The 27,677-nt window shown below is 39.8% G+C and overlaps 1 protein-coding gene across 7 annotated transcripts in view; it reads right to left on the bottom strand.

The window, feature by feature from the left end:
• The window catches only part of TRIM67 (tripartite motif containing 67), a 47,531-nt gene that overhangs the window by 7,026 nt on the left and 12,828 nt on the right, over nt 1-27,677 (bottom strand). The window contains exons 2-8 of one of the 7 annotated variants that reach the window (XM_078383163.1): nt 23,074-23,169; nt 20,035-20,157; nt 17,817-17,927; nt 17,176-17,335; nt 10,171-10,328; nt 9,533-9,671; nt 5,399-5,702 (exon numbers count right to left, since the gene is read on the bottom strand). In XM_078383163.1, the coding sequence (XP_078239289.1) occupies nt 5,399-5,702; nt 9,533-9,671; nt 10,171-10,328; nt 17,176-17,335; nt 17,817-17,927; nt 20,035-20,157; nt 23,074-23,169 (1,091 nt within the window). The remainder of the gene's footprint in view (nt 1-5,398; nt 5,703-9,532; nt 9,672-10,170; nt 10,329-17,175; nt 17,336-17,816; nt 17,928-20,034; nt 20,158-23,073; nt 23,170-27,677) is intronic. The other 6 variants (XM_072993784.2, XM_072993777.2, XM_072993785.2 and 3 more) reach the window with 6 other exon arrangements.

Raw genomic sequence — 27,677 nt, 5'->3', positions numbered from 1 at the left:
CACTGCCCTTCTTTGGTATTGGGATGTAGACTGATCTTTTCCAGTCCTCTGGCCACTGTTGAGTTTTCCAAACTTGTTGGCATATTGAATGTAGCACCTTAACAGCATCATCCTTTAAGATTTTAAATATTTCAACTGGAATGCCATCACCTCCACTGGCCTTGTTGTTAGCCAGGCTTTCTAAGGCCCACTTGACCTCACTCTCCAGGATGTCTGGCTCTAGGTCAGCAACTATATTGTCTGGGTTGTCCGGGATATCCAAAACTTTCTGATATAATTCCTCTGTGTATTCTTGCCACCTCTTCTTGATGTTTTCTGCTTCTGTGAGGTCCCTTCCATTTTTGTCTTTTATCATGTCCATCTTTGCACAAAATTTTCCTCTAATATCTCCAATTTTCCTGAACAGATCTCTGGTTTTTCCTTTTCTGTTATTTTCCTCTATTTCTTTGCATTGTTCATTTAAGAAGGCCCTCTTGTCTCTCCTTGCTATTCTTTGGAAGTCTGCATTCAATTTTCTGTAACTTTCCCTATCTCCCCTGCATTTTGTTTCCCTTCTCTTTTCTGCTATTTGTAAGGCCTCGTTGGACAGCCACTTTGCTTTCTTGCATTTCCTTTTCTTTGGGATGGTTTTTGTTGCTGCCTCCTGTACAATGTTACGAGCCTCTATCCAAAGTTCTTCAGGCACTCTGTCCACCAAATCTAGTTCCTTAAATCTGTTCTTCACTTCTACTGTGTATTCGTAAGGGATTTGGTTTAGATTATACCTGAGTGGCCCAGTGGTTGTTCCTACTCTCTTCAGTTTAAGCTTGAATTTTGCTATGAGAAGCTGATGATCAGAGCCACAATCAGCTCCAGGTCTTGTTTTTGCTGACTGTATAGAGCTTCTCCATCTTTGGCTGCAGAAAATATAGTCAATTTGATTTCGATGTTGCCCATCTGGTGATTTCCATGTGTAGAGTCGCCTCTTGTGTTGTTGGAAAAGGGTGTTTGTGATGACCAGCTTGTTCTCTTGACAAAACTCTATTAGCCTTTGCCCTGCTTCATTTTGAACTCCAAGGTCAAACTTCCCTGTTGTTCCTTTTATCTCTTGACTCCCTACCTTAGCATTCCAGTCCCCCAGAATGAGAAGAACATCCTTCTTCGGTGTCAGTTCTAGAAGGTGTTGTAAATCTTCATAATCTTCATAGTCTTTGCTACCCCAAAACTCCCAGGTCTTCAACCCTGCGAGCCCTGGTTCCACTGACATTGTAATACAGCACATCAGAAAGGCCTTTTATTTGCCTCATGAAGAGTCAGTCCACTGTGCCATCCCAGCACAGCCAATTTTTACTCGCCATCCATTCTTTGTGGTCTTTCTCATACATTATTTCACCAGTTTCACTATGCATGATCATCTTATTTCTGGAAGGTCCAGTTATGGGGACCTCCTACCAAAATGGTATCTGGTCTGCCAGAGAACTACATCACTTCACCCCTAGGCAGAAGTTTTATTTTTATTTTTAGTACACTCCCCAACACCACGTTTCAAAAGCAGTTATTTGAAAATGTATAGGTTTCAAGACCAAATCTAATACATTTTTGGTCAAATTTCAAATGTGAAGAGAAGCTTATGTAATAATTACAGAAATGAGAAAGGACTGGGTACAGATCATTGGTGGCTTATGACTAGAGCAGGTAGGTGTCCCCCTGAAGTTCTGGGGTAACATGTTCCCCCCCTCCACCTACGAGCCACCTACAGAATACAAAGACAAAGAGAAGCAACGTACACAATTCTCTTTCAAAGCCCTCAAGCTAGGTCATTCAACGGCTGCTCTTCTTCCCACAGCTACAATCCTGACACAAGAAACTGCACCTGTAATACATCAGCCTTCCACTGGATTCTTTAATGAGACAAGGACCTCCCTCCCACAGTTTCAAATGAAGTCACTGTAATCTTGAGCTATAGAAAACTAGTTTGGCCTATTGGTATAGTTGTGTTGTCTCAAGGCAACCAGAAAAGGCCTGTCCATGTGCACTTGCAATTTACTTGGCCATGATGCAGAACCAGTACTTGAATGAAAGAGAAGTTTGGAGCAGATGAGATCGACCTCAATGTACTACTGTTTGTTTCTTAAAACTCTTACAGTGATAGGAACAGCTGTGCAAACTATAGGCTCCAACTATGATTGTGGATTCAGCTGACTGCTACATGCAAGCCTAATTTGACATTAATGTGCATCTCCCTCAGGGGAATTAATCTAGCCCATAAACCCTACAGGATGGTATATAAAAGCATTGAGCCAGAAACCCATGAAAAATGCCCATTGACCACAGGCACTTAAGCTTTGTTAATGCCACTGGAGTTTTGCCAACAGAATTCCAGTCTGACACGCAAGGCCTTATCTTAGCATTCATTTCAAACAGATCAACAGAAAGAAAGAAAAGGGGGAGTCTTTACATTCTTTAGAGAGGTCTCTCCCTTCTTTCTCTACAACATTGGCTAACATTTTCTATCTCACTAGAGATGAAGTATTTGAATATACGGTACTTATCAAAACTGTTTTAGAGACAATACTTATAACTTGTTAATATCAATAGCAACGGAAGCTTCATACAAACCATTCTGTCTTGATTCTATAAAGGAAATGATGCTACAAACTTCCTACCAATAACTCTATGAATCTTCCCTTTGGGAAGGTCAGTCTTGAGTGGATATATGACTTTTAGTAATTTCCAAACAGGTCTGAGTGACATTGTCATTAAAAGGGTAGAGGATCATCATCAGGAACTAGCAGACAGAAAGCATATGAAGGATCTAAAAACCTGCACTAAAAGGGCTGATACTGTCACATCATAAGAACAATTCACATTGAAAATAACTAGTGGCAAATAAATCATTGTACAGTTGAAATATCAGGAGGTAACAATTACTAATGTGTTAAATGGTGAAGTTTACAGGTATACCAAATGATAATGTTTGTCTTATAAATGCTGAATGCATTCTGATAATCTTCCATAATTTATTTCAGTATTTGGAATTAAAGAACAGTGGCTTCAATCGTGAGATACATTAACCTATGGAACTTTACAGAAGGCATATTTCCCCTTTCAGCTCCATGTTTTGCCTTAAAAGCCTCTGTTGAGAGTTGGTTACATTCTGAACAATAGGGGAATGGCGAATAGCAACTGATGATGGTGGGCATACTGGCTAAAAATCAGGCAGAACCCTGGTAAAAAAAAATCAAAAGAATGAAATATAAATATTGTAAATTTTGGAAATAAGCCTAAGTGTCACTTCCAGAAAGGAATATGCTCATGCATGAGGATTAAGTATCAGAGAACAAGGTTTTATGGAAAAGTCCAGATGTTTAAATGAAGTGAAATACAGTGGATACACTAGACAAAAAGTTGCTAAGATCAGCCTTTTAAAACTGAAAATAGCAGCAAAATTATTGCATTGCTAATCACTTTCCTTGTGTAAGGGTCCTAATTTGTCATATTCTGTAATTTATTTTATGTAATGGGAAATCAATTTGGTAGTATTTTTAAATAATATATATATATTGAAATAAATTTTATCTTTGAAAAATATTCTCGTAAGGTGTTCTCTAAAGAATAGCTTTTTCTAAGCCCTTGGTCTGATTTGCAAAATAGGTTACAGGCCTGAAATCTAATCTGCTGGAGACCTCATTCATAAAATAGGTTTCTAGGCCACTGAATGGGTGATGTGCTATCCTGTTGGTTTTTTAAAAAAAGCACCAACCTACCCCGAAGGCAATGTAAGCTCTTTTAGTTTTACCCAATCTGCTGCCTTCTACATGTGCTGGACTACAACTCCCAGAATCCCTGGATCCCATCTGGTGAGGAACAGGATGGAGAAAACTAATCTATTTCAAGTTGTTCCACATTTGGGGTAGATTAAGATTATTGCTGTTCCTAAATCTAATCAGGGATTCAAATGGACAAAAATTAGCAGAGGGAAGAGTTTAAATGGAAATAATATTCACAGCTGATTAAAATATATTACAAACTGTCAGAGGAAATATAAACACTTAAAAAAAGAAAGAAAGAAACTGAGTGAGGAAATAGAAACACTTCAATTGATCACAAGGAGTTTTTACATTCTAGTCTGCTCTTCTATGGAATACAAACCTGTCAGACTTTTTCATTGTCTTTTCGAAAGAGGGAGTAGAGTCCAGTAATTATGTGGCCCAGAAATACAGGGTTACTTTTCAAGTTCTTCTCTAGCTGTGCAGCCAAGGACCCAGCATAGTGAGGGGTTTCAGACACCAACAGTTGGTTGTCAAGCAACTGCTAAGTGTAGGAAGGCAGAATGTTGCTGGTACTCCTCCTTCTTGGTCTATCCTTCATTCTTTTGTCTCACCTTTCACAGTTTTGTCAAACTCATTTCATAATCTCTCTCTCTCTCTCTCTCTCTCTCTTTCTCCTCAGTTGTCTCAGAACCAGAGTCTGGAAGTAACTCACACTAAATAACAAGCTACCTATAACAGATTCCTTTTCTTTTTTGGGGGAAAGAGGAGCTAATTATATTACTTTTACATTATATTGTAATAAGCTGTAGCACTGTCATGTTTTTCTCAGTGTCGTATGCTTTCTGATTACTTTAAACCATTTTTAGGGGGATCTTTCCTGGTTGATTTGGGGAGATTGGGGGCCATTTTACAGAGTTAAAAAGCAACCACTCTAATCTCCCAAAACAACATAGTAGCTAGCAATCACAATGAGTTCCTTTTAAAAAGTAACAACTATCAACTCCTTTTTAAAAAGTAGTGTTCCAAGTTCAGAACCTGTTTCCCCCATTCATTTTAAGAATTAAGATTCCAAGCTCTGCTCAAAACATGTCTTCTTTCTCAGGACCAACTTTTCTACCCTGTATAGCACACTAAAAACATTGCACTGTAAGTAAATACACATCAGCAGAAGACTGCACTGAACAGAATTACACAAGTACTGAATCATATTGTTAGCTCTGTTCAGGCTTCATTCATCTTGCTCAGGCCTACCTGGTATTATTTTCATCAAGAAGAAGGTGATGAGTCTGAAGAGAAGAGGTTCCTGTTCACATGGAGGCTCTTCACATGAGCAAAAACCTGCTTTTCTAGTGTTGTTGTTCATGGTCAGAATTTCTCCTCTTCAGAAATCTCTTTTCTTTTGACCGATCACTTTCCACATGAAAAAAAAACCCTGATGGTTGGGCAAGGATCAGCAATCCTCTGCTCATATGATGGATGAGCATAGGGAATCATTATAGGTGACTATACCAGATCAGTGTTTCAGAAATGCTAATGTCATATCTAGCTCGAACCATGAGTACCCTATTCAGAAATGGCGACAGAACTGCAGGACATAATTACATAGGAAGAGGAGAAAATCATACTTAACATTCCGGAACGCTTACCGATTTGTATGAGAATTGCAATGCATGAACCAACTGCGATTGTTGTCAACGTACATTGCCCATGCCTTGTCATCCTTGCCGAGCATCATGTCCTTGACCACATTAATTCTCGCAATCCCAAAGGCTGGATCTGGATGGTTATCATAACGATCTACATGCAGTTCCCAATAGTGGACTCCCTTTGAGAAAGCTGCTGTGCCGAGAACAACACGGTCATCGTAGCTACTGCAGGTAGCTGTCTGGTTGTCATTCGAAAGGACAATGTCCCTATGGGCTGAACAGGGATCAAATGTAAACCAAGCCACTAGAGAGAAAGAAAGAAAAAGAGGGAGGGAGAGAGGGAAAGAAATCTGCAAGTTAGAAAGATGGTTTATCATGCTCCATTCTAAGAAAACTAGCTGGATCAAGAGGTGATGATGACAGAAGAAAGGCAGGATATGAAGATGAAAAAACAAAATTATTTAAATTCCAGTGTCTGCTGAGAACTCAAGAGCTAAGCATATTGTCTTAAGGATTCATAGCATTTAAGAACCAGTACAGACCACCTATCTATCCCAATTGCACCAAAACATAACTTGGTCATCTTATGCATTCAAGAAAGAAGAAAAATATTACCATACATCTACCGTCAATGTGTGGTTAGATGGTTCTAAAATGTATGGCCAAACAACTGCTTGTACGGGTTCACTGATTTAAAACATGATGATGATTAACCTCTGAGATTTGTGACCATTATATAGATGCCATACCTCCTTTTTTTAATGTTTTCTTCCTAATATCTAGTAATAAAAGTATCACGTAACATCATAATCCCGCATGTTCCCTTGTCCTTTGTATAACTTGGTACTCCTTTCCAGGCTGGGCCAAGAAATCCAGTTGTCTGAGTCATGGGGCAGGATGCCACCCTTTCTCTTACCTCATTATTCAGAAGTCAACTAGACTGGCAGTTTAATCTTATGTTGACAAAGAGAGTGGGTACAGAATACACAATAGCTGAATTTTGTAAAGCACATACAACTCTATATTCTCTCCACCATCTCACCAACAATCCTTACACCTAGCACCAGCTGCCTAAGATGGCTGTTTCATCTCACCTCATGGTAGGGTGGAGTGTGCAGATATTTGCCATGTGAGGCTTAAATTTTATATCACAAGGCATTACCATGTCAAACAGGAGGTGAGGCTTCTGTGTTTTTACAGCCTCCGTGGCCTGCTGGAATATTTAAATTCTGGCCTCAGCAACTAGATTTTTAGAATGAGGAACTTCAAAGTTGTGCTACATAAATAATACAATTACTAGGTCCCAGAGAAACCTTGTTATCTTGTATAGTCCCAAGATGTTCATACTGGAAATTAAATTACAAATTATTCTTTAACTCAAACATGTATATTTTTCAAAAGTTTTTTAGTTTATTAGAGACCAGGTTTATTACAAATCAGTACCATTCTCTGCAGGCTTTTAAAGAAAGAATCTTTGGTAAAAAGTGGCTTTTTTCCTGCCATAGTTTAGCGACATTAATAAGAAGGAGAGAATGAGATTAACATGTGTTTTATGATTCATGAAAGTTAAGTATCATTAATCAAGATTAATTTCTTTGGTTGCCCTTATGGATAGCAAGTGTAATTACATGGAACCGAGGCATGAATTAACATCCATATTTTATAAGACACAGCTAGGAAATTATTTCCATCAAAGAAGGAATGTAATTAAACTCTGAAATTCAAAGCTGGTTCAAAATGGAGGAGGGAGCACAATGCAAAACCAATGAAGCTCTTCCACCATTGACCCACTTAAGTTGCTGATTTTGGCTCTGCTTTAAAAGCACATGGAACATGTCTCAGAGGGCATTTCATTCTTTGTACACATTCAATCCTTAACCTTGTTTCAGGAAGAATAAAAATCCACATGCCTGTATTGTGCTAAAAATAGTCCTGTCAAGCTTGAAGTCACCATGAGAAAGGAACACGATCTTCCCTTGGTACTGGCCTGGTCTTTGGGAGGCAGTCTTACATTTTTTTAAGATACTGGTTTTGCAGTATATTGTGTATAATCTTCACTTTGCATCATTTTGTTCATTTTTCTGGGATCACAAAACCTACATTTTTTAAGTTTTGTTTGACATGTTGCTAAATCTCAAAAGTCTACAACATGGATTCATTTAATCTCACACGCTTCTTCTCTGTTTGTATTGGAAGCCATCCAGTGGTGCTTCTGGAGTGGAAAGGTCAGCCTCCCGGAGGAATGTGAGGACTGAGAATTTCACAAGCAAAAATATGGATTTTGTTTTTTAAAAAATACCACAGGGATTTTCTACCCATGTTGTTTTTTCACCTTGTATACATAAAACCTCACCTTCTTTATGCCAAGAACATTTTTGTAATTCTTAAAACCAATAAAACTCCTAAATATTCAAAGGAGTTTATCTTTATTGTTATGATTATTAAATAATTAATTATTCAGATAAAACTCCTTTGAATATTTAGGAGTTTTATGCTGAAGTTTTGAATTTCTGATAAACCTCCTTTTTACTATGCAGTAGAAGTACAGAGATGAGAGGCTGCAAACAGAAATTCCACCATTTGACTGGTTTTAAAATTTAACCCAAACAAGAAGAAACTTGTGAGATTAGTTGTTTAAGCTTCAAGGTTTTGACATTTAGAAACACACACACAAATGCACACAAACACATGTATACGTGTATGTAAATGTAAGAATGGGTCATGCCTTTTATTGGTCCACTAAAAAATTAAACTGAACATTTTTGTGGACAAAATTTCACTTCATCAGGCTGAACACAACCCTTATGCTTGAAACATAACATTTCTTTTTGGCTGTGGGGGTGGGGGAAATGACATGTATGTATGTATGTATGTATGTATGTATGTATGTATGTATGTATGTATGTATGTATGTATGTATGTGTGCGTGTGTGCGTGCGTGCGTGCGTGCGTGCGTGCGTGCGTGCGTGCGTGCGTGCGTGCGTGCGTGCATAGGTAGGTAGGTAGGTCGGTCGGTCGGTCGGTCGGTCAGATTATAGTTGCTGACAGTAGCTTCAAGCCATGCCCAGGTTGGCCCATTCTTGGGGTTAGGTTCCTGCTTCATGTGGCAAAGCAGGAAGGATGAAAAATTCCTTACCGCAACCACTGAGGATGCTCAAACAGATACCACGCACCCCCAAAGCCCCAACAGTGCTACTTTTCCACTGTAGAAAAGCTTGTAACTCCCAGAATCCCAGAGCCTGTGGGGTGGGTGGGTAGGGGGTTTAAAAATACCCAATGTGGTGTTGTTGTTTGAGTGACAGACTAGGACTCTGGAGACCAAGGTTCAATTCCCCACTCAGCCACAAAAGCAGATTGTGGGAGTGCAATTCGTAAAACCTCTCCTTAAATATCTTCTTTACCTTGAAAGATCTGTTATGGCTGCTTTAAGTCAGTTCTGACTTGACAGCACATAACAACCATAGACTTTAAAAATAAACTTTTCCAGGTTGTGAAGGCACATCAAGGCCTTTTGATTAGCCTGGCTATCATTCTGAAACCATTATTCATCCCAAAGTCCTGCAGAGTAGAGAATGCTCAATGCATTCCAGATATAGTGACATTTCTCAAAGGATAATTTATTTTATTTATTAAATTTGTCTGCTCTGGGCGGATCACAATAAAATAGACTAAAAACAATCAAATAGTATCAAACAACAATTTAACAACAAGGAATGTCATTCAAGATGGAAAAGATAAAAAATCAGATAGTGACCAGAGGGAAAGCCTGCCTAAATAGCCAGGTCTTGAGTTGGCTTTTAAAAATACCCAGCGAAGGAGCCAAACGAATCTTGGAAGGGAGACTATTCCAAAGGCGGGGGGCCACTGCCGAGAAGACCCAGTTTCTTGTTTCTTCTTTCTGGGCCTCCCTTGGTGTTAGGCCCCTCAGCCGCCCCTCCTGGCTAGAGCAAGTGATTCAAGCAGATCTAGATGGGAGGAGGTGTTCCACCAGGTATCGAGGTCCTACACCATTTAGGGCTTTATATGTAATCATTAACACTTTGAAATCAATGAGGAAACAAACGGGCAGCCAATGGAAGGCAGTCAGAGTGGGGGAAATATGCATCTTTTTACATATTGTTAAAAGTCACTCACCATCAGACGTTTGTAGAACAACTGTCTTGCTGTAAGGGCCCACTCCTGATGAATTAAAGGCTTTGACTCTTGCATTGTAAGTACTGTTGAAATGAAGGCCATCAATAGTGCAAAGAGTCTCCTTACCAACATACACTTCCTAAACAGGAAAAAAAAAAAAAGGCAGGAACAGAGTTCATTTGGTTCTTTTTAACCTGGCATAGCCAGACTCTTAAATGGAAACAGCATGCAAAATTTCTTGTTGTACAAACACAGTAAAATTCATAAACATGAAATCCATGCAATGAGAATTTACAGTTGAAATAATAAGGAATAGAAATAAGTCTTTAAAAGGTATCCCTTCTTTCCCTTCGTGTCCCCCTACCCCCAGAAAGACAATTTCATTGTTATCTATCTGGAAACTACACAGAACCTTAAAAGTTAGCCATATAGAAGGGGCCTAAACGAAAGGACTAAGAAACTTCAGCATGAAAACATTTATATACTGTATAGCCAAATCATGGGCCTTGTGAAAGGCCCACGATAATTGTGTTCATAACATTTACAGTCCATTACTGAACTCTCTCTTAACATGGCAAGCAATGCGAGGGTTTGCCTAGGCTTGCCAAACACAAATTAGTGGGGAACAAGCATCTCACTCGGAATTGGCCGCCATCTCCGTCATCCAGTTCTAGGATGTAACCTTCCACTGGGTTGTGGCTGAAAGGTGGCATCCTCCAGGCTAGGGTCACGCTGTTGTTTCGGGTGCAGCACTTCTCTAGCTGGAGTAGAGGGACTGGTGGCACTGAAACAGGAACTAAGCAGAGATTAGTGCAACTCTGCCCTTACCCATCCGGCTGTTCATGCAACAAGAAGCGCAACATTCAACGCGGTGTAGCCCAAAAAGGGCACCCGGATTTCTCTTCCCACTTAATTCTCAACAGGTCATCTGTAGAGCAGTGGCCCTGAAGTCAACAGTGCTACAGCCAGTTCACACAACTTTCTTTTTCTTTCTTGATCCTGGTGAAAGCCCCTATCTAGGAAAATGCTGAGCAATTACTCTTCAGTAAATCTTCATTCGTTCAGTGTGCATATGTTTAGCAAGAAACTAACATTTAATATGTGTTTAATTGTGCTCATTGACCATACACAGCTGAGATAAGCCTGAACAAACAAGCAAAGAACAAACTGTTAAATTTGTTTATCATTTACTTTCATTTCCTGCCTTCCCCTCAATAAGCTCAAGGCAGACTATATAACTCTCTTCCTTCTTCACTATTGGTGAAAGATAGTGAATGCCCCACAGTCACCCAGGAGGTTTTATAGCTCAGTGAAACTAAAATCCAGATCTCTCGCATCCCAGTCCAACATTTAAGTCAGGTGGGGCAGTTCCAGAGGCCCATCCCAGAACATGTTGGGTCAATGTGCTTCCACAAGCCTTCTTATTTTTTAAGCTTCTTTTTCTAAACAAAAAAGTTTCATCATATCTTCTAGCACTAATTTTATAAGTGGCGGGAGCAGAGATGCAGGAGGCAAAATTGGCAAAATTGGCCCTCATAAAGTACACAAGGGGACTTTTTGAGCAAAAATGCCAAAAAAATATTTTTTTTTAATTTGATGTGGTAGGGCTGGGAATGCCATGACATGGGGAACAATGTGCAGCCCTCAGACCACACTTTGTTCACCCTGACCAATTTTACTCATTTTACAAATGTCTAATGTCGCATTTGATCTTCAAGGACTAGATGAAATGTAAAATTTAAGATCATTCCCCTTTTAAATCTGAAGTAAGTGTGTGTGCCTCGATCCAGAGCTTAGGGGAGGGTCTTCTTACAAGTAGTCTTATTTCACAGTCACTCAGAGCAAACAAGAGACTGCTGCTAAATATCACAGAACAAATTTAATGCAGCAGATCACTTCAGCCCTAAGAGCATGGTCCCTACTGGTTGCCTGAAAGACAAAAGTCACTTTGGCTGTTATTGTGGACAATCAGTATAATGTAACACATTGTCACGATCTTCCTCTGGATTAAAAGAAATGCCACTATAAATGTGATTCATGTATCTCTAGACAAAGTTATCCCTGTCTTTAGCATTAAGAATGAAAAAAATAAAATCCCAATAAGGTTACTGATCTCTTTCTAGACTTTCCCTGCCCGAATATTGTGGGTGAAATCTGCCTTTGTGTGGAAATGACGATGGCTGCTGAGAAGCGATAATGTGTGCATCATAGAGATCTCAGTACTTTTGTTTACTTGGAGAATAATGTGACCCATGCCATTATAAACATTCCAATGTGGAAATCAATGTCTAATTAGGTGCTGGTGTTGCCAAGCTCAGTTAAGTATTGATACCATTCTCTGATTAGAGTCAAGTAACCATAAAACCTTGAACTAGATTGTAAAATTTCCAAAGGATTTGCTGAATCTGGGCTACCTCTGTGACTGATGCTTTAATGTTTCTTTGGTGTGATGAGTCACTCAAAATCATTCTAGAGGCAGGGTGAAGGGAATGCTTTAGGCTCACAGGAAGCTGGGCACCAGTGCAAGATCTATGTGGAAAGTAACTGGTAGCCCTTTCCAATGTTTCAGAGAATACATTTGGAAATTCAAGTTGCCATTTCTACTCCCTCTCTGCAGACAGACCCCTAGTACACTGGTGCCCAAGGATTTAAGCTCTTCCCAGGAGGCATTTACAGTCCTCCTGAACAGTCATAGAGTGTAACCTCTGTCTATAGATCAGACATCCAAAGCAGACCTCTGTTTCACAGTGTCCAAGGATCTGAACAGCCTTTTTTCTGGTGTTACAGATGCAACATTTTAAACTCTTTAACTTAGGCAATTGGTAGTGGCAAACCTAAGGGAATATATTTTTAGCTATAATAGACAGGCCGGCCTCACAGACAAATTCCATTTAAATAATTTATTTCTACAGCTGCAGTCATCTCTGCATGCTGACTTCTCACAATATGTTTTGAATGTAATTAGGGATGGAAGTGCTTCCTTTTCTTCTGGCCTCATAATAGAGGAGAAAGTGCAAGGCTTTTCCCTTTCTTGTTCATTTGTAACACTGATATTTGTGCATTTCTGTAAATCACAAAATTTGACTGCTGTGTTGGACTATTAAAAAGCAAAAGGACTGGATGGGTGGTTTGTATCCTTGCAGACAGTCATCTGGTCCTTTTGTGCTTTTGCTTCTCTTTTTCTCTCCATGCACGTATGTACTTTGCTTCTCATAAGGAGAAGACACTAGGGGCCTTTTTTTTTCTTTGCAAATTTTGCAAAAAACAATGGGGAAAAACATTTGACGTCTTGTTGAGTTCTCACCAGCAGTGAGAACTCTTGTGTGGGCGGGATAATTTTTAATATGCTGTCCCATTGCAATGGCCTATCTCAGCTAAGAAATGAGAAACAGGTAACTTTTCCATATGCTTAGAATACAGTGCAACACTTGCTTCTTTTGCTCAGGGAATGTTTCCAATTTATGCATGAGATGGGGCAGAGTACTTTTCTCTCAAGGTCTTTGCTGCCTGGAGTTGCCCTTTGACTGAAAACCTGTCTTTAAAGGATTTCCCTCCCTCCAAAAAAAATCCTGTGTCTCAGCATACCTAAGACAGCATTCACTTTGTCTGTACTGTCTCTCCCATCTTTCAACATGCTTGTGAATTACTTGGCTTACATGATCCCATACATGAAGGTACAAATTCTCTTAATTTGCTCATGTCATAATCCTTGATCTCTTAGAATGCATCAGGTTCATTGAGTTGTACATGGTAAATATTTTGGTTGTTGCCAAGAGGTTGCTTTGCCTTCTAGCAGTTATTGCCTTCAAAAAACAAGTCATATTTGGTTCACAGAGACTATAGTGCTGGGTTGCTCCACCTTTAAGTCTATCCATGGAGTGATCATGGACAAGCAGTACATCCTAGAGGTCACCACATTCAGAAAATTCAGCAGGGTGATGAAAATCTGAGCAGAAGGGCACCTCAGCCCCAAATTTTCAGGGTAAGCCCTGTCCCCTTGCTTGGGCTACAGCTGCATATAAGTTTCTCCGTGGATAGTGTCACTCTGAAATGCAGCAGAACTATCTTTAGGAGAGTGTACAGTTGCAGAAAATGGGGCAAGGATCTTACTGCTTTGTTACATTCCTTTTGTGACATCCGGCTATCAGCTATCAAAATGTCTCCAAAGTGAGAACAGATCCTTTTGCAAAAAATGCACACTGAGAGGTTGTATTAGATGCATTTTAAAATCTTAAATTGTTTTCAATTCCATTTTCTTTTCTAATGCTTACATTTCAATGCAGCAGTTTACTGATCCTTTTTCCCCACTAGCTTCACTAATATAACGACTGTTTTGGTTAAGCCACACAATACCCTTTTGGGGAGTAGATTTTTGCCTTTAACTACCTATCTAAATTCAAGCACTTTCTGCTGTTCCTCTGAGGATTTAGCTGTCAAATTGGCTGGCCTAATTGCTTAAGATTGAGCCTTTAGAGTTCAGAATTAAGCGTGCTGAAATCGAATGAACTTTGACTGAACAGGACTCATCATTTATGCACACATCTTGTGGAGATGAATAGCAAAGGCGGTTCTCTGTGAGCCCTGCAATTCTTTTCCAGCAGAGGTCTTGTTGACTGAAACATAGAGCCTTCTGTATTTTATCAAAGGAAATTCATCCTCTGCACTCTGTCAGTTCTGTTTATTTTGTTTCCCTTTGTTCCTGTGCTTATCTCTGAGCACTCTCAGTATCCAGAGTCAAAAAAGCAGTTCAAAGAATGATCAAGATATAGGAAATGGAAGGGCGAGCAGGCCTAAAGATCTATTTCTGGATATAAATCTGTGCCCAAGTAGGAGCTCCTGCCTGGGATTCCAAGCAGCAAGATGAGAGCAATGCTTCCCACAATATTTGTCCAGCTATAAAGCACTATGTTGCATCAAGGGGCAAATTGCACCTTTAAACCCACTTCCTTTCTTTTTTGCTAATTTAACCTAATATAAATGCTGATAAAATTAAAAACACTGGCTCTGATACTTGAGTGCTTTAAAGATTGTTCACAGAATCTTATCTTGTTTTGTTTTGTTTTTTCCCTTGGAAGTTAAAGTTCTTTGACCATGTGGCATAAGTGGTCAGCTTCCAACAAATGTAACAATGTCACCTAGATCTACCCGAATCACTCATTCTAGCCAGGAAGGGCGGCTGAGGGGCCTAATGCTGAGGGAGGCCCGGAGAGAAAGAACAAGAAACCGGGCCTTCTTGGCAGTGGCCCCTCACCTTTGGAACAGTCTGCCCCCAGAGATCTGCCTGGCTCCCTCGTTGGGTGTTTTCAAGAGCAAATGTAAGACCTGGCTCTTCAGGCAGGCTTTCCCTCTTGTCATCACTTGAATATTTTTCCCATCTTGAGCTATATTACTACTGTTGTTTTTTATGTTATTATATTGTTTTTGTTTTATATATTATTGTTAGCCACCCAGAGTAGACTTCAATCTAGATGGGTGGGGTATTAAGTAAGTAAGTAAGTAAGTAAGTAAGTAAGTAAGTAAGTAAGTAAGTAAGTAAGTAAGTAAGTAAGCAAACAAACAAACAAACAAACAAACAAACAAACAAACAAACAAACAAACAAACAAACAAACAAACAAACAAAGCATGCTACAGCAAACACTGGTTAACAATAATTGTTATTTGCCATTTGGCAGTCAAACTTCAGAACTTGAAAATTTAACTTTTGGGGAGCACAATTGACAAAACCACGCAATCATCATGACCACTGGAAGCTTTAGTTTTTAAAAATATAACTCTTCCGAGTTCTGTCAAACACTATCAAAAGCCAAGATACCTTGGTGACAATATTGCTGAATAACAAACACTATTCCACGTTAGCTATCTGTGCAAGTACTTATACCAGCCTATGATCACTGTCCACAGTGTCCAGGGCTAAATATCACTGAACATCAGGTTGCAACTTCTTAGCTGTCAAATGCTGTCATATAAAAACTCCTGAAGTCAAATACTAAGTAAAATATCAAATATTGAAGTCAACTATTGTTAGATGTGAAATTCTAATATAAAGTATAAAAATATTCAAAGATTTAAAATACGTATTAGGGAATATTCAATACCAAAACATATACAGAATATATTTCAGGAAACACATTCTTTTTTATTGCTAGATCTATATGATGTATCATTCTACTATACATTGTAGTATTTGGTGATGGTCCCCAATGTAGAGTCAAATTAGTATTAGAAGGGATGTGTATTCCCTGCAATTAGCTTACTTTACTTCTCACAACACATTTTCCTCAGGGTTATGTGACTGGGTTGAGTCATTAAGGAAGCCTCTGCCTTTAATGTGCCTTTGGAGATCTCTGATTCATATGGTCACGGAAACAACTTCAAGGCCATAACAACAGTGTGTGGGCAATCAGCAATGCAAATTAAATGCGTGTTTATCTTCCAGTACCAGTCACAAAACACATCACACTGGAATGCAAATTACACAGGAAAAAAAGAGCATGCATTGTGACAAACAGACAATTTTTGCAACTTGAGGGAGTACCATATCCAAGGTAAGCATATACTTTAGCTTGACCCTTAGGCAACTTTGAAAAGGATTACAAAAATTCATGTGAAATAATTCCGTTAATGGATATTAATAAGAATAATGTATAAAACTTATAGATTATGGTGAAATATACTTTTGAGTTCCATTTCTGGTGAGCTGATGGTGAGGAACCATGGGTGAGGAGAGCCATGAGGTGCTATTGCACTCATATTCTACTTATGGACTTCCCATAGTCATTTTTCTGGTCACTATGAAAAACAGAATGCTGGATTTGATGGGTCTTTGATTTAGTAGGACTTCTCTTACGTTCTTTAAGAATGATGCAACTTAAAAACATGGGCAAATACAATTGTCTATATTGGTAATTAAGTTTGAAATGCTGCTGATCTGCTATACAGTCGTGCCCCGCTTAACGATTACACCACATTACGACGAATCTGCTTCACGATGATGTTTTTGCAATTACAATTGTGATCGCAAAACGATGTTTTAAATGTGTGTTTTTTTTGCTTTGCGAAGATCAGTTCCCTGCTTTGGGAACTGATTCTTTGCATTACGACGATCAAAACAGCTGATTGTTTTCAAAATGGCCTCCGGGTGCTCAAAATGGCTCCCCACTGTGCTTAGGGACGGATTCCTCGTTATACAGGCACCAAAAATGGCTGCCGAATGGAGGATCTTCGCTGGACTGTGAGTTTTTAGCCCACTGGAACGCATTAACCAGGTTTTAATGCATTTCAATGGGTTTTTTATTTTCGCTTTAAGACGTTTTCGCTCTACAGGGATTTCGCTGGAACGAAATGATGTCGTTAAGTGAGGCACCACTGAAATGGAGGAAAGCTCTTTCTTAAGGGTACAGTAACATTAGCAAACTTCACTTTGAAAAGAAGAGATGAAACTTTTCATCTTCTCAGATGTCTAACATCATAATCTAATGCTCCTGTCTGATCCTTTGTGGGGGGAGGGGTAGTTGACATCTGGATAAATGACTCCCATTTCTGAAGTCCATGCCTGCCTTACCAGCACCACTGCTGTTTGAAATCCTAGTACAAAAAGGGAAAAACAGGAATAGTAAAGAAAAATCAATTTACAAAAGCTCACCCCTACATTTCATCTGAATGAAGTCCAGCTGGTGAATCGACTGCAGCAAGGGGTCACTGTCCAAAGTCAGGTCAAACTCAGCAGATACTTTTGGTTCCAGAGCTCCTTTGACCCACTGCTCCTGAGAGACTTGGACACGTTTAATCAAAGCATCTGAAATCTGAAACAAAAATATACAATCCCAAAACATACACAGAAAAGTTATTACAGGATCATCTGTTAAAAGTGATTGTGACCCCAAGAGTTGTAGTTGCTAGCCTTCAGGGAATCAGGTCCATGCTCCAGAGTCACCCTCTCAGTTTTTACTTTGGCCACCAAGTCCTTAGACTTCTACAATGAATCATCATGATTCCACTGGGTAGAATCACACATTATGAGAAAAAGATGGGGGGGGGGGAAAATTAAACCCATGTAAATAAGTGGGCCCATTCAAAATCATTCTCAAATGAATCCACATCCTTTAATTTTCACCTACCGAAATGGGTGGAATGACTCATTCATTCCATATAACTGCACAGGACCTGCAGGTGTATCAGGAAAGATGTTAAGAAAAACATATACTTCATAACTGCAGTCCTTTGTACATCACCACTATCATGAGCAACAACGATGGGTTACTACAGAATTAAAAGACAACATACCTGCAAAAACCCAGAAGGGTCATTTTCTTTGATTACTTCCAGACAATATTCCATCAGCCCTGTTGACTGTCGTAGTTTCAGGGTGCAATGATTTATCTGGTCCCACACAACCTAGGGGAGGAAAGAAGGAAAAAACAACTGTATACAGTGCGTGAGATTCTCAACTTCCACTGAACTGAATAAATCATCTTGGAAGGAATAGGGGCAGGGAGTACCTAGAAGCTATATATGCTGCAGCTGCAGTTGAAGTGATGCTGCTGATCTGCATTAGCTCCACTTCTAATTAGTCCTGTGTGTTTTGGAGATGCTGCAGAAAAGGGAGGGCAAAACCTTCTTCTCTTCCTCCTCCAGCACCCCTGATCTAGATGGCAACCCTGGCTGCAATTGCAATCTTTAGGGTTACTTTGCTCATTTCAATGTTATTAGTTTTGTTGTTCAATCTACTTTTAATCTCTTTTTTTACTATTTTGTAATTTGTTTTTAACCTGTTTGGATTATGTATGTTAGCTGCCTTTCCTGCTGTTCTTTAATAGAAAGGGGAGTGTAAACATGATAAATCAATCGATTCTGATCAGCTGATGATTGGGAAGCAGGGAAAAAGTGATTGGGGGATCCCATAGGCAGCAAGGCTGGACAAGAGGCTGGGATTACTCACCTCTGTTAAATTTGTAGACTGGGATGTGCCAGCAGCCTCCCCAAGCATGGGCAATGGCAAGGAACTCTGGGAATTGCCTCCATGGTGAGGAATGCTCCTTTGATGGCTGCTCCCAGCAATCCAAGCCATTACAGCCAGCAAGGAGAACAAATGCTGGGAGCTGCAGTGCAACAACACATGAAGAGCTATGCTTTGCGCAGTCTTGCCCTAAACCTTTGAAATGTAGATAAGACACATCTACAGGGTAGTCAAGCATCAGCATTTGGTAAAGCCAGGCAGCTGCTCCTGGAGGGTTCAGCAGCCAAAACAATCCTTGAACTAGGTGCGAGTCATCATCTCTTCTCCATTGTTTAGGATGCCAACAAGGAGAGCGGATTCTGGAGGTATACAAGTAAAACACTATGCCTAGAAGAGGGATGGGCTGCCTCAGATTGATGAGGTGTGGAGAGGAGATTGTGGGTCTTTTGCTTTGGTTTTCTACAAAGTCTGCTCTGCACGGCAGACTTATTTTGAATCTCCATTTGTTCAAGTTACAGCCCTTCAACAGATGAAGTGTTCTTGAGGTTCCCCTTGAGGTTCCCCTTGACATTTTAGTCAGTCGTGTTCGACTCTAGGGGGCGGTGCTCATCCCCGTTTCCAAGCCGTAGAGCCAGCGTTTCTCCAAAGACAGTTTCCGTTGTCATGTGGCCAGCGCAGCTATACACGGAACGCTGTTTACCTTCCCACCGAGGTGGTACCTATTTATCTACTCGCATTTATATGCTTTCAAACTGCTAGGTTGGCGAGGAGCTGGGACAAAGCGACGGGAGCTCACTCCGTTGTGTGGATTCGATCTTATGACTGCTGGTCTTCTGACCCTGCAGCACACAAAGGCTTCTGAGGTTTAGCCTGCAGCGCCACCACATCCCTCCACTAACCACACAGTCAAAACATAAAGATTTGGCCATTTATATTCAGAGGAACAGATGGGATTTTCCTGATGGGTAGGAAAATAAAGTGAAACAATCACTCTAGTATGAATATTTGAAACAATGTTTTATTGATCATGCTAGTCTTCTTTTACTTGGGATAATTCCAAGAAAGGGTTTTCTTTCAGTATTGCTCCCTTGAAGCTTTCCTTTGGATAAAATGAGATGTTACGAGGAAAATATGAGTCCTAACCCCATGTTTCTTTTGCTAGGGAGATTTGCTCCAGAAGATCAGACAGTGTTAGAGGTATGGTTTCCCATACCTTTGTTCACCACTGATTGTCCCCTACAAAAGTCGTTTGAATTGCTTGCTTTCTAGGTGGCTCCTGAAATGGTCAATAATCTTGACTTGGTTAACAGTGGAAACGAATGGTCATAAAGCATAAGGAAAATCTGCAAGCATCTCTTCTCAGCCACTAATCTCACTGGCACATGGCTGCCATGGCTCTCACTAATTGTGAGTGTGAGAAATGTTTGTCAAGAGAATGCATCACTCTGCTCTTAAGCTAATCATTGTTGAGTTGTATTACTTAATGGATATGTCCCAAGAAAGTTAATATATGGATAGGTGGTGTCAAATGAGGTTTTCACTCACCTTTAGTTTATGCTCCCGCTCCTTTGTAACTTTTGTGAGTAGTTTTGCCTTCTGACGAGTCAAAGCGTCAACCAGAGCATCGCACTGAGCAACTAGACAAGCTTCATAATCCAAGCCGTTTTCCTTGGGAAGGGGGGGGGGCGAAAGAAACCTGCACTTATTTCTACAATAGAAAAGCCTGGCTCTCTCAAGGCATTGACAACATTTATTTTCTTGTTCTTTTTTGAAAGGGCTTGGCAGATCCCCAGCCTGAACTGATAAATTCAAACTTATCTAAAATGGTTGCATGATGAATCTTCCCTGGTCACCTGTTAAGTGGTCCTTCCTAAAATAATATTTTGAGTTTCAAATAAGGTCCAAGTGGGGATGGCTTGTAGGCTGTCCATGGTATCAAATCTAGTGATACTCTAGGCAAGAGTTGAGACAGCCTAGGAAGAGAGGAAAAAGCAGCCCAAAGCCAGATAGTCAGTGGCAGAAACAGCTTGCTAGCAGCTGAAAAGTGACATGCTTCTTCCACTAAGGCTCACCCCATACATACACCCACTGCCCATCTCTATCCATATTTCTATCTCTTCTTTTTTGCTCTAATGCTTGGCTTGAGGACAGAGGATGCAGTGGTGGCAGCAACAGAAATAGTTAGCAGCACCATAAGCGGCTGGTGCCACTGACTCTGTCTCAGTTATCTCTTCCTCCTCCTCCCCCTCTGACTGCAGCAGTTTACCTGTATCTGCTGTAAAATACCTGGCTTTGAAGAAAGAGTCAATGGCACAAGCTGTCCAGAGGAGCATGGGCAGTGGTGTGTGGAGAAGCACAGTGCTTTCACCAACCCAGCGCTGCATCACCTTAAGTTACCACAGCATTGCATTTAATTGTTGTGCTAATCTATCAGGAAGAGATGCAAGTCTGGGAATAGTTCCTATAGCTGTTCCTCTTGCATCGAGCAGTGAGGCAGGGTGGGGAGAGAGAAATGTGGTTTGCACTTCACAGATGAATTAAGATGCATTTAAGAATATGGTTATTCTTGAGATTCCACACTTCTCCATGATTTGGTATGTAATTCTCAGCTCAAACATTCTAAGCAAAATGTAACTATTAGAGGACATTTTTGTAGGGTCTTTAACGTTGTTCTGCAGACTAAGCAATAATTGGACAGAACTGATGTAAGACTGAACGCAGAGAAAACTTACATTGACCATTAAAGAAATGTTCCATCCAACCCAAGCCTCATTACTCGGTTAGCCTGCCGGCAGCCATCTGTATAACATGTGCTAAGAATGCACTCAACAACCCAGCATTCTAGCACATAAGGTTTAAACTACACATTTTTAACATTCACACAGAGTGAAGACAATGTTTCTAACTTTTGTGGCTGGAAAATAGACAGCTGAAAGCTCTTCCTGGGTACATGGAGTTAGTTGCATGGTTTTCTTTTTAATCCTGCCTGAATGTAGTATTCAAGTGACTTAACTGAGTAACTTGAAGCAAATGGTGGAAACCACAGTAAGAGGTTCATAAATAACTCTTCCGTAAGGCAAACTGCATGGATCCAGTCATGAAAATGACACATTCATTCTATGGCATATTCACACTCAGATATTCTTATCCTGATGCCTCATCCTTTCAGGGAAGTGATCCGGGACTCTTGAAGGCTACAGCATCTGGACACAAGCTTAGCAAATTCTACCAAGCCTCTAAGTCTTCAAGCAAGCAGACAGTGTCTGAAGTTCAAGAACTGTTGTAGACAGTTCACAACATGCTGAGCATCAGAAGATTGGCAACCAGATGGTGAATTAGCCATAGCAGCTACAAACCCAAGAACAGTGTGGAATCCTTGCAATTTCTATCAGAGGAGGAACTGTCCATGCTGATGAGATCACAGGTTTTCAAGGATGGCATATTCGGAGGACCAATCCAAATTCAAAGGTACGCAATAAGTTTCCATGTATGAATACTACCATCCCCTTGCAACAATATTTAAAGCCAAGCATCTATGCAGATGTTATTTGACTGATTGTTTTGCAGAGATAACTATTCAAACAAGTTTTTGAAAACAGAACAACAGGAAATCCTTATAAACTAGGGGAGGGCAATCTCAGTTAGATTTTTTAGGTCTGCCAGCAGCCTGAGGGCCATTTTCACAAGAAGGCAAGACTAAAAGGGAAGATTGTAGCCAAGAAGGATAATTTGCATATTTAATTTGATGATGATGATGATGATGATGATGATGATGATGATGATGATGATGATGATGATGATGATGATGATAGCAATGAGTTTTTGTTAACTGGAAGAATGTTTACTAAAAAAATATTACAACTGAAAACCCCCCCCCTCTAGTGGCCATTTTAAAAAAAACTAAAAATATGGCATTATGGGGAGCAGCTGCCTTGTCCATCCTCAAATATGGAAGAATGGACCTAGGCCTTCAGAAGGCACGAAGGGGCTTTTGGAGTTTTTATTTTATTTTTTAAACCTTGTGGGCTAGGAGCTCCAAGGGGGCTAAGAGGTTGCAAAATATCTCTGGGGTGCTCCAAGTGGCTGAGAGGCCATTATGTTGCCCACCCCTGTTATATACCAAACTGATTTCTAGATTCCAAACAAACCCCCACTGATGTCAACTGGGCTTAGTTTTAATCAGTGTGCAGAGAATTGTGGCCTAAAAACAAGCCAGTTCTGATCTCATCAATTCTCTGAGAGCAAGTGTGGGCAACGTGCGATTCTGTAGATGGTGGGAGTCCTCCACAGCATTGCCAATAGAGTCTAATAACACCTGTTGGGCCACGAGTGACTTATTCCTGCTCTCGAATTTTATTTGAGCTTTCAAAAAGTATGACCATTTGTTTTTTCCAGAGCATTTGGGCCACAACACCGTGAAGGATAGGGCATTGCCCAGTTACTGTGGTTTCCAGTACTTGTTTCAAGTTAACCAGGTAAACATTCCTACTAACATCAAAGAGAAAGCTATAGCGCATGATTAGTTTGCCAGCTGACTTAAAACCACGCAACACAAAATCAAGAACAGAATTCTGGAATTACTACCTGTATCTGCTGTAAAATATTTTTCAGCTGAACCAGAAATTCTTTTGCTTCTTTTGCTTTATCTGAGATACCATTCAAAGCCAGAGACAATTGAGCCTGCAAAGAAGAGGTCCAGTGTCAGACAAAATATAAAGTAATCTTCATCCTTTATAGTTATTGTCCAATATGCCTATTTTCTATAATTCCCCACCTCATATTTGCCAAAGCTTTGATTTTATATAAAGGAAAAAAGTTCTAGACCTATTACCTTTTCCTCCAGTATTCTTTTGGTGCTGTGGTTGCTATAACAGAGAAATCCTGAATTCTTACAGTGGGATGTTTGAGTTGGAGACCTAAGGCTGCAATCCTATGTACACTTATGTCAGAGATGGTTCCATTGAACATAGTAAGACGGGCTCTATCGCATATCCTTGAGCTGTTGGTCAGAATTCGTATTTTCGACAAAACTTTGCAAAGTGTTTAATTTTTCTTTTCTTTTTAGGATCTTTTGCAAATATTTGTCTGTGCTTATTTGTACTCTCATTATCAGAGCATAATATAAATGGGAAAGTTTGAAGCTAATCTACATGTTCCATGGAAGCACATGTACCTATAGACAGAAAAACCTTCAGCATCCAAAACTGGTTTGGGAAGGAGCATTTAAAGTCCATTTGAATCCAGCAGAGGAAATCACTGCTGAGTTCGGGTGACTTGACCCAGAAGAGGGAAATAATGAGTGGGGAAAGTGGGTTAAGCACCTCACATGTCCCGCAACTTCTCTGCTGTCAGTCAACCAGTCCCAAGGCAGCAAAAACAAAGTAGTTTACAATGCTTTTATGGTGCAGGCATGTACATATAAAGTAACATGTCATTTTGCTCTGTATAGGTTCATCTCTGTTTAGCTAAACAGTTTGCAATGTGCATATTTTTATATTAAAGAAAAATATTCATAAATTGATTTTTCATGAACAAGAAAGGAACAAATAAAAACACAAGAAGATGGAAAGGGACAAAATATGCAGTCAAAGATAAAAAAAAGATGTAGAGATAGCTGTGATCTGGAAATTTCTTATTCAGAACATTATGAAAAAAGTTCATTTTTTCACCTAGTTCCTAGTCAGTTGTTCAAAATGAGATCACCTCTGATATGCCAACTTTGCTAAGATGACAGTGTCTTTTATTTAAAAGTCCAGCCCTTCACTGAGAAGGCAGTAGGTCTTTTCCGATAGTCTGTGTCAGCAGATGACAGAGACAGGAAGATTACTTCTAAAAAAGTAAATACCTACAGTTCTAAGGACTCTGTGCGTAACAGCACAGGGGTGATTGCTGCTGTTTTTAAAAAGCTATTCATGATCTTCTCATTTCTTAAAATACTCTTAAAACAATAACTGTTTTAAGAAACACTAGATGGTAGAAGCTCTTGGCCTGTGGTACAAAGCATGCTCTCCTCCTGCTCAGCTTGCCCTCACTGCAGTGCTCCTCCCAGAACAAGGCAGCAGGGCAGCACCACAAGCATTCAACATAGACAGTATGTGTGTGTTCTGTGCCATCAAGTCGGAACTGACTTATAGTGACCCTAACAGGGCTTTCAGCGTAACTGAGATATTTAAGAAGTGGTTTTACCAGTTCTGCTCCCCCAATGAGTTTCCATGGCAGAGCAGGGATTTGAACTCTCTTCTCCAGAGTCTTAGCTCATCACTGTACACCACACTGGGAATTCTTCACCATATAGTGAGGTCGAATTCATATAATGATAGAACAGATTTAGAAGTTGTAGTGTGGCACAATTGGAATGAAGTTATCCCCTCATTAAGTTACAATCAGAATGTAATGTAGTTATATTTTAGTGACTGGGAAAAAAGGAATTCACTGCAATTTAACTAGCTATAACTAGTTATAGAGCACAGAGTGCTGTCCTCTGAAGATGCCGGCCACAGAGACTGGCAAAACATTAGGAAGAACAACCTTCAGAACACGGCCAAAGAGCCCGAAAAACCCACAGCCATATAACTAGTTACTTCAAGCTCTTGCAGATTCTTATATAAAATATCTAAAATAGAATGGCATGATGTCCTTATGCATATAAAAGACCACCAATACATACAAAGCACCTGGATGATACTTTCAGCACTGGATTTCTTTGCAACCTCATCCCCTGCCATAAGAAATATGCATAAATACTGGATAACCCACCCCACAACAGATCATTCACCAAATGGTAGGGCTGGACTAAGGAGGGAGTTAGTCTGGATACCATTCAGTTCAACAGATAGTGTCATTATCTGCTGACACATTTTGACCACTTCTGATCAATAATGGCCTAATTGTCTTAACATTTCTATTTGTTTTTAATTTTACCTATATTTCATATGCGTCCCTAATTTTAAATTGTGCAGCACTCTGATATGAATAAAGAGAGAGCAGATTTTTCAAGGACATGTTTCATGTCTCATCACTTTTAAAAAGGTAAAGGTTCCCCTTGACACTTTTACTTTGGTGCTATCTTCAGAAATTGAACAACAAAGAACCCTCTCACACATTTAAAATGAATATGTTTTATTTGTTTTAATAAGCTTTCTTGGACTGAAGATCACATCATCGGATAGCTTGCATCTGTTGAAGATTGCTGCAGTTCACAAAAGCTTATGTTGAAGAAAACTTATTAACCTGTAAGGTGCCACAAGCCTTTTTATTGTTTTTGCTTCAACAGATGAACATAACTATTGCACTCCATCCCAAAAATTACAGCAATTCTTAAGAATTAGTCACCCTACACTCTGTTTTTCCTATTGGAAGCCTTTTTAAAAATACAACCTTTTATTACAAATCCATAGATTGCCTGCTATAAAATAAATGGCCTCAGTGTTCTTAATTTATAGTTATGGATGCCCTATAAAGAGAAATAGGTACACACCCTTTGCATACCATTGTAAACATTCTCGCGCCTGGAAGTTCTTTCACAATAGACTAGAAGCATTTTCTTTGAAGCTAAACTGTCATGCTGTAAGTGCCTGTGATGAAAGCAATTAATAATTCTTGACTATTTTCCCAAGATTGTTCTTGATCACTTGGACCTGAATCTGTCAATGCATGACACACAAGGATGGCTTCTTTATCAATTCTACCAATAAGCATTGATTCCATATTCATTCCCACATGAGAGTTTATTGTTTTTTTCTCTCCATGATAGCAGCAGCTGAATAATATTGATTTTCTTCCTGGCTTCACCTAATCTAGTAGCTTTATGCAGCTTACAAAATGCTGAGTCTGGTTGGTTTCAGGATTATCGGCTTTCTGAACTGACTTCCTAACTCCCATCCCACACAGAATGGGGACTGGTTTTGCCAATGAACTGCTTTGCCAGATCAGAGGCAAATACATGGGTGCTTCGGTGTTCTTTTTCTAGCTGAACCCACCCAGATGCACCTTAGAAGGTAAAACTCATAAAGTGATGGTGGTGGTGGTTTTAATTACTGCACATTGATTACTTCCAGGGAACAACCTTCTTCGTTGTGTCAAAATAACTTGGGTGGCTTTTAATGCTATTCATCTTGACTTGGGTTGATGTGACATTTGCTGCTCCTTTCTATATCCAATTGGGTACTGCGGCCATACCACAAAATACCTGTATTCTTGTTACAGATGATCCCAAGAAATTCTTGAACTGGCATTCAAAGTAATACCGTCTTAAAAACTGAAGGGTCAATTTAAATGTCATTTAAAAATTCATTGGCACACTTGTCCTCCATAAATGGCTCTTATCCAGCCTTCCCCAACTTCATGCCCTACAGATTTGTGGAACCAGAACTCTAATCACACCCGCAGTCATGCCTAGTTCAACACAGCTCTAATCCCATTGGCTGTCGTCCACATTTTGTAGCGGTGTATTCTACAAATCAGAGCTTGGAAATGTTATGCTTGTTTGAAGTACTCCCATAATCCCCCACTGATGAGCCAATTAGGAGAGCTGTAGTCCTGATGCTAGCTTTTCCAAGCTCTGTTACCTACCACTAATACATTGTATGAAGAAGAGGTGGGCCTGGATAGCTCAGTGAGCTAAATTATCTGGAGTTTGAGTCCCCACTGTGCCTCCCAGAAGAAGAGCCAGCCTACGTAGCCTTAGGCAAGCTGCACAAGGTGTCCTCAGAAGAAGGGGAATGGCAAAATACTTCTGAGTACTTTACACCCAGAGAAACTTGGATGTAAGGGTTGCAATAAGTTAGAACTGACTTGACTGCAGATGATGCAGTTTCTTTTGTTTTACATGATTAGAGTTCTGGTTCCACAAATTTGTTTTACATGAATCTAGTGCCAAAAGCATTAGTCTTTCTAGAATTATTAGAGAGAGAAAATACATTTACCCAGTCTTTCCAGAGTGGCATGGAGTTGTGATACTATAATGAATTCTATGTTGTTATTGTGTGCCCTATCTCCACATATTTGTAGTCTTACAAAATGTTTTACTTTCCTTTTTTTTCTCATAAACATTTTCTTATCTGTTTACTCAGGCCTTCCAATAATAGGAAATTGTTTTATGTGCTACTGTAATGTAATATCTCATATTCTCTGTGTATGTCATGATTACTGGGCTAGGAATTAAATGTGTACAGACGTTTTTGTTATAT

This window comes from Pogona vitticeps, chromosome 1 (assembly GCF_051106095.1).
Source record: "Pogona vitticeps strain Pit_001003342236 chromosome 1, PviZW2.1, whole genome shotgun sequence".
In the NCBI taxonomy this organism is placed as follows: domain Eukaryota; kingdom Metazoa; phylum Chordata; class Lepidosauria; order Squamata; family Agamidae; genus Pogona; species Pogona vitticeps.
This window is presented reverse-complemented; position numbering and strand designations above follow the sequence as displayed.